This window comes from Planococcus citri, chromosome 5, assembly GCF_950023065.1.
Source record: "Planococcus citri chromosome 5, ihPlaCitr1.1, whole genome shotgun sequence".
Taxonomy (NCBI): domain Eukaryota; kingdom Metazoa; phylum Arthropoda; class Insecta; order Hemiptera; family Pseudococcidae; genus Planococcus; species Planococcus citri.
In genome coordinates, this window is record NC_088681.1 from 9,816,715 (window position 1) to 9,824,266 (window position 7,552).

Sequence of the window (7,552 nt, forward strand, 5' to 3'; positions counted from 1 at the left end):
GTATTCGCAGCCTGTACCAGCTGGCCCGGTACTACCGCCGCAACAGCAACCACCTCCTACGCCGGTTCCGGCATCGGTGGTGGCTCCGCCGCAGACGGCGGTCCAACCGACGTTCGCGGCAGCATCTCCGGTGGCGGCGGCGGCCGTCCTAAAACGCGAACCGGTCTATCCGGCCGATAGCGTCGAGGCTGTGACTCCGTTACTCTACAAACGTAAACGTCTAACGAAGAACGACGTGGCGCCGGTGGACGCGTGGAAGCTTATGATGAGCTTGCGAAGCGGCCTTCTCGGCGAAACGTGTTGGGCACTCGATGTGCTGAACATTCTACTGTACGACGACACTGGTGTGCAATATTTCGGTCTAGCTCACCTGCCCGGTTTGCTGGATATCCTGCTGGAGCACTTTAATCGCAGCCTCACCGATATGCTGGAGGATTCGGCGAATCGCTGCAGCGAACGTAAATGGTACGAGAAACCGTACAGCGAGAGCGGCGAGCCGGATCTGGGACGTGTTACCGAATCCATCGACGAAAAGGATCGTTTACCTTTGAGAACCAAATTACCAGACTATACGCTCAAGTCGAGACGCGGATCTCCGGTCGCCATCGTGGACGGATCGCAAGATTTATTCGTCAAGAACGGTCCCAGATGCTGGGAAGACGGTTATATTAAGATCGAAGATGTAGTCGAACCCGACTCCAGATACATAGTATCGTGCTTTCGAAGCGAATTCGGTATCGTACCGTTCGCTCGCCTAATACCCGAAGTTAATAGTAAAAATAAGAAACGTAAAACCGATACCAATACAGATAGCGATATCAATCATCGAACGAAAACCACCAGCCAGGCAACGACGCTGCTGCAAACGCCCAAATTAGAACCTAAGAGCGAACCTAGAGATTGTTCGAATACCAACGGTGACCTAGCGTCGCCAACGACGACGAAGACGTCGACGGAGCAGCAATCGTCGCCGCCGAAAATTAAAACCGAACCGGAAACGACGACGACGACGAATAAAGACGAACCTATGGAAGTAGACGACGATACGTCTGTTGTTAGTAAAACCGAACCGTCGTCCGATGATGCGACGACGACGACGACGACGATCCCGAAAACCGAACCAATGGACACGGACGAATCGCAGCCTGATAAAATCAACGGTCACGATACGACCAGTAGTAACGACGCTGCCGAAGAAGACGACGCCGCAGCAGCAGCTAGCAGAAAAACGACAACGACGACGACGACGACTACGGTAAAACCATCATCGTCCGAAGAAGACTCGACGACAACGGCAGCGGCAGACAGTAATCGAGACGATCTCGAATTGAAGCTAAGCGAAAACAAGTGCAAACTGTACGATCCGATGGGTACGTTGAAACGGCGCAAGCTATCGCAATACGAAGACGAATGCTATACGCGAGACGAAGCCAGCCTCTACCTGGTCACCGATACTCAAGACTCGATAGCCCGACGATGCATCTGCCTATCGACCATCCTGCGTAACCTAACTTTCATACCGGGCAACGAATACGAATTCTCGAAAAACTCGCGCTACCTAGCGCTGATGGGTAAACTGCTGCTGATCCATCACGAGCATCCGCTGCGAACGCAAAAACAGCAGAACTACGATCGCGAAGACGACACCGATTTCAGCGACTGCTGCTCCAGTCTGCAAGGCGAATCCGAATGGTGGTGGGATTTCCTGCATCAGATACGCGAAAACGTGCTCGTGTCGATAGCGAATATCGCCGGATACGTGGACCTGTCCAATTACCTGGAGGAGGTGAGCCGGCCCATTTTGGACGGATTGCTGCACTGGGCCGTGTGTCCGGCCGCCCAAGGCCAGGATCCGTTCGCGACGGCGGCGTCGCTGTCGCCGCAGAAGCTGGCTCTGGAAGCGCTGTGCAAGCTGTGCGTGACCGACGCCAACGTAGATCTCGTTATCGCCACGCCGCCGTACTCGCGGCTGGAGAAGTTGACCAGCGTGTTGACCAGACTGCTGTGTAGGAGCGAAGAACAGGTACGAAGTTTTTGAATATTTTTTTGATCTACTTATTGGTGTAGGTGGTGAGATTTCCCTTCGTGAGGTGCTGGAAAACGTTGCAAAATGGTTTTAATAGTTGATGAGGATTATATTTCGGCGATTCGTTGAAGTTGATCATGATTTTGATCGAAATTTTCCTAGGCACATGAACTCGAGTGTTGGTCATGATTTTTATGCTGAATTTCGGAGCGTTTATCTCTCCAGAATGGTCAAAATTTGAAATTGAAGTGATTTTTGAACTCGTCATTAAATTTTAATACATTTTGATAGGTCGCATCGATACTTTTGGAAACTGATTTCATGAGTTGCTACTAGAGCTGATCACGGTTTCGAAGCCAAAATCTTCCCAGGAGGGTCTAAATTTGAACTTGACACGATTTTTGAATTCTTTGCGAAATTTTAATATATTTTGATATGTCGCATCGATATTTTTGGAAGTTGATTTCATGAGTTACCGGAACTGATCACAACTTTGAGAGTAAAATCTTCCCGAAAGGGTCAAAATTGAAATGCAATGTGATTTTTGACTTCTTCGCGAAATTTCAATGTGTTTTGATAGGTCGCATCGATACTTTTGGAAATTGATTTCACGAGTTGCTAGAGCTGACTCTTGGCTTTGAAGTCAAAATCTTCCCAGAAGAGTCTAAATTGGAACTCGACACGATTTTTGAAGTCTTGACAAAATTTTAATATATTTTGATATGTCGCATCGATTTTTTTGAAAGTTGATTTCATACGTTGCCAGAACTGATGACGACTTCAAAAACTAAAATTTTCCGGAAGGGTCAAAATTGGAATACAATGTGATTTTTGAGTTCTTCGCGAAATTTTAACCTATTTTGACAGGTCGCATTAATATTTTTGGTACAGGTATTATTTCGTAATTCACTCGAGCAACTGCAATTTTGGCGGGGAAATCTGCTCAGAAGTGTCCCAAACGACCATAGATGTGATTCTCGAATTCATTGCAAAATTTTTTTTGGAAATTGATTTCATCAGTTGCCAGTTGTCAAAGCTGATCACGATTGTGAAGCCAAAATCGTCCCAGTAGGTCTAAATTTGAACTCGACGTGATTTTTGAAGTCTTGACGAAATTTTGATATATTTTGATATGTCGCATAAATATTTCATTTTGGAGAATAATTTCATGATGAGCCGAAATTGATCCGATTTTTGGCGGGAAAATCGCAGAAGGGTTCAAAACTGCCATCAAATTGATTTTTTAGCTCATTGCAAAATTTTGGGTGTTATCAACAGTTTTGAAAAATTACCTGAAGGGTCGACAAAATCTGAATTTGTGGCGGGGGGGGGGGGCTTTCCAGATGGGTAAAAATTGAAATTCCAGGGATTTTCGAGTTTGTTGTAAAATTTCAATATGTTTTGATGGGTCGCATCGATATGTTTGGATAATTAGTTCTTGAGTTGTCAGAAGCGAGTTGATCCCAATTTTGGAGTGGAAATGTTCCTAGAAAGGTCAAAATTGAATCTCTGTGTGATTTTCGATTACCTCGTAAAAATTCAATATAATTTGATTGCTTGCATCGATATTTTTGATTTTGAGAAATTATTTCGTAAGTTGTTAAGAGCTAATTTCAGTTTTGGAGCGTAAATCGCCCAAGAAGGGCTAAAGTTGAAATCAAAATAATTTTTTGCGCTCTTCGCGAAATTTTAATGTATTTTGATAGGTCGCATCGATATTTTTTGGGAATTATTTCATAAGTTGTTGAGAGCTGGTTACAATTTTGGAGCAAAAATCCTTTCAAAGGGTCCAAATTGAAAATCGTTGTCATTTTCGTGTTCATCGCGAAATTTCAATGTACTTTGATAGGTCGCATTGATATTTTTTGGATAATATTGCAAGAGTTGCCTCAGCTGATTTTGATTTTGGAGCGAAAATTTTATCAAAAGGGTCCAAATTGAGAATCTTCGTCATTTTCGTATTTATCGCGAAATTTCAATGTATTTTGATAGGTCACATCGATATTTTTCGGAAAATATTTCAGAAGTTGCCGAGAGTTGATCAAATTTTGCATGAAAATCTTTTTGAAGTGGTCCAAATTGAAAATCATTGTTATTTTTGAGTTCTTCACGAAATTTTAATACATTTTGATAGGTCGTATCGATACCTTTTGGAAACCATTTCAAGTGTTGCCAGAGCTGATCTTGATTTTGGAGCAAAAAAATTTTCAGAACGGTCAAAATTAAAATTCAACATGATTTTTGATTTTGTCGCGAAATTTTAATATATTTTGATATGTCGCATCGATATTTTTCGGTAATTATTTCACGAGTTACGAAGGGCTGATTGAAATTCTGAAGCGAAAATTATACACATTCTGGAGCAAATTCGAGCATTTGCAAATCTGTTTCAATTTCAATTCAAATTACGTTAAATTTTATTCGAGTGGTTTTTACTTTGTTTTTGAATTCAAAAAGTGGATTCTCAGCAGTGCTTTTTTGTTACTAGATGCACATTCGTGTACAAATTTGAGCAGTTCACATTTTGGAGTGTTTTGAGACTATCTCCAATTGCATGAATTTGTGCATTGGAAGTTGGGCTCGTGCAGGCTCTCATCCCGTTGAGAGCTAGGATAGGAGTTTTTGCAATTCCGCATTCACAATCACATTCGAGTACAATTTTGAGCATTCATATTTTGGTGCAAAATTGAGCGTACCTCAAATCAAATGGCAACGATTTTCAACAAAGGTCTCAAAAAAATATACCGATCTCAGCACTTTGTAAAAATCAAAATAGCGTGCCTCACATTCGCGTGCAAATTCGAGCATTCACACATTTGTGCAGAAATGAGCATCGAGCATGCTCAAAATTCAGCATCGATGCTCTGTTCTGTGGAAGTTCGGACTTTGGGTCAACCAGTCGAGTGCTCAGTCAGCATTTTTATCCCTGTAGGCTCCGTTCACATTCGCGTGCAAATTCGAGCATTCACACATTTGTGCAGAAATGAGCATCGAGCACGCTGAAAATTCAGCATCGATGCTATGTTCTGTGAAAGTTTGGACTTTGGGTCAACCAGTCGACTGCTCGAGTCAGCATTTTGGCCCCTGTAGGCTGCGTTCACATTCACGTGCAAATTCGAGCATCGATTCCAGCATCTCTCAAACGATCCTACACCGATCTCTTGCCCTTTTTTCCAAATTATATCTCTAATCAACGTGTTTTTTTTTTGCTTTTGCTTCTGCGCAGGTACTGAGGGAGTTCGCCATCAACCTATTACACTACTTAGCGGCGGCCGAAAGCAGCATGGCGCGAATCATCGCGCTGCACAGTCCGTGTATCTCGTTATTGGTAGCATTTATCGAACAAGCCGAACAAAGCGCCCTGGGCGTCGCCAACCAGCACGGCATCGGCGCATTACGCGATAATCCCGAATCGATGGGCACTAGTCTAGATATGCTGAGGCGAGCCGCGCGAACGCTGCTGCATCTATCTCGGCATCCGGATAATAAACCATTGTTCCTACAACAAGAGCAACGTCTGTTAGCTCTGGTCATGAGCCAAATATTAGATCAACAAGTAGCCGGAATTATATCTCAAGTCTTATACCAGTGTTCAAGAACATCTTCGTCGCCGCCAACGTCGTCTTACTACGCCAGTTAACGTCGTTATAATCGTCGCAATTCTTTTTTTCATTTTTTATTTAACATGTATTTAATGATACTATTTATGAATTTTTATTTTCTTTTCTCTTTTTTTCGTTTCGTTTCGTTTCGTTTCGTTCGTTCGTTTGTTTTTTTCTCTCCTCCTCCCCCCGCCCTTACCCCCTGCCCCTTGCCCCCTCCCCATCTGTCTTTTTTTTGTACAAATTATCGAATTTTTTTATGTTTTAAGTCACCTTCCGCTATTTTTATCGGCTATTTTTTAACGTTTATTTTATACTTTTTTGTACTATACGAAAACAAAAGCAACAAAAAAAAAAAAAGGAAAATTGATAGGAAAAAATCGATTTTTAAAGTTGATGTTGATAATGTTTTTTTTTTTTATCAAATAATGCTGTTATACGATTTAATATAAATACCTAATATTTATGAAAAATTCGTGTTTTTTTCGATTTTTTTCTTCATTACTTTTTACTCTCGTTTCGTATCGAGGACGATGTTACGTTTTTTTCTTTTTTTTTTGTTCATTTGTTGGAAAAAAAAATGAAGCTGAATAATAAAAGGCGGTCGATGATAGGTTTACGTTTCGATACCTACCTAAACTAGAGATCCACCATCTACGTACCTACCTACCTGAAAAAAAAATACCCTGCCCTGCCACCTTGCGCGAAATGATATTATTATTATATTATTGAACGAACCCTCTTTTTATTTACATTCTTGTCACCCATATAAATAAATTTTTTTGTATACATTTTAAATATTCGTGTACAGATTTTATTATTTGTGTAAAAAAAAATTTAGATTTGTATTGAATTTTACAATTTATTATCGATGTAATATGATGTTTTTTTTCTCTTATTTTTTTTTCGTTGATGTTTGAAAATATTGTGTATTTAAAAAAAAAAAAATCTCAAACAATGAGACTGACAGTGTGATGTCATGTACATTTAATATATGATATATAAAAATGTGTATATTCTAAAGAATATAAAACGCGCGCGATGACGAAAAAAAAATTTTAGATAAAGGCCAAAAAATGAAAATTATGGTAATGTGTATAATGTGGAATTTTTTTCTCGTTTTTATTTTCGTTTTTCGTTTTATTATTTTTCTATTTATTTATTTCAATTTTTTTTTTCTCTTTCTTGGTTTATATACCTGAATATTTATTGACGCGTACGCGGTGCGGCGACGTACGCGGGATAAACGATCGTGTTTTCTTTTTGTTTCTTCTTCTTTTATCGACGACATCAATTACGAATTTAAATATTAAATGTACTTTATAAAGTGTGATATAATCCAAACTCCTTATGTTAAAGATACTTAAATTTATTATTATTAGTGTATCGTTTCATTTTTTTTTTTTTTTTGTTGTTTCTTTTTATATGCCTATGTATACATATGTAGACACATTAAAACTTGTACATTTTAATATATAGATGAACGATTGAATTGAATTTAGAAATGAATTTTTTTTATTTATTTTTTTTTTCGTTTTTTGTTATTCTTTGATATCTTCAAAAATGCTGTATTTCTAGTTTACGTAATTATGTGTTATTTAAAGGAATAAATGTATAATAATTAATGAAAGCGCTCATTCCGATAAACGCGTTTTGTTTTTTATTTTAATAATGGGTTTTGCGTTTGCGATCGTTGAGATTGAAAATTATGTAGAGGTGTGCTTGAATATGATGAGTGGTGTGAATGGTGCTTTTTTCTGGCGACAACCACCAGGTGTCGTTGTTTGGGGTGTGAATCGGCGCGCGCACTTCTTGTAGCTCCTCCCAACGAGCGCATGGTGTTGGTGGTGCGCTCTGTAGTAAGTGACGACAGTTCTTCGCTTCTCTTTGAGCGCGTTGGTTGTGTGTTTCATGTGTTATGTTG

The 7,552-nt window shown here is 40.0% G+C and overlaps 1 protein-coding gene across 8 annotated transcripts in view; it reads left to right on the plus strand.

Annotated features, from left to right (window-relative positions):
- osa (trithorax group protein osa) overlaps positions 1–7,275 on the plus strand; it is a 162,551-nt gene extending 155,276 nt beyond the window's left edge. For all 8 annotated transcript variants that reach the window (XM_065366486.1, XM_065366490.1, XM_065366487.1 and 5 more), the window contains 2 exons: positions 11–2,023; positions 5,253–7,275. In XM_065366486.1, coding sequence (XP_065222558.1) covers positions 11–2,023; positions 5,253–5,666 — 2,427 coding nt within the window. In that variant the 3' untranslated portion in view covers positions 5,667–7,275. The remainder of the gene's footprint in view (positions 1–10; positions 2,024–5,252) is intronic.
- Positions 7,276–7,552: the final 277 nt, after the last annotated feature.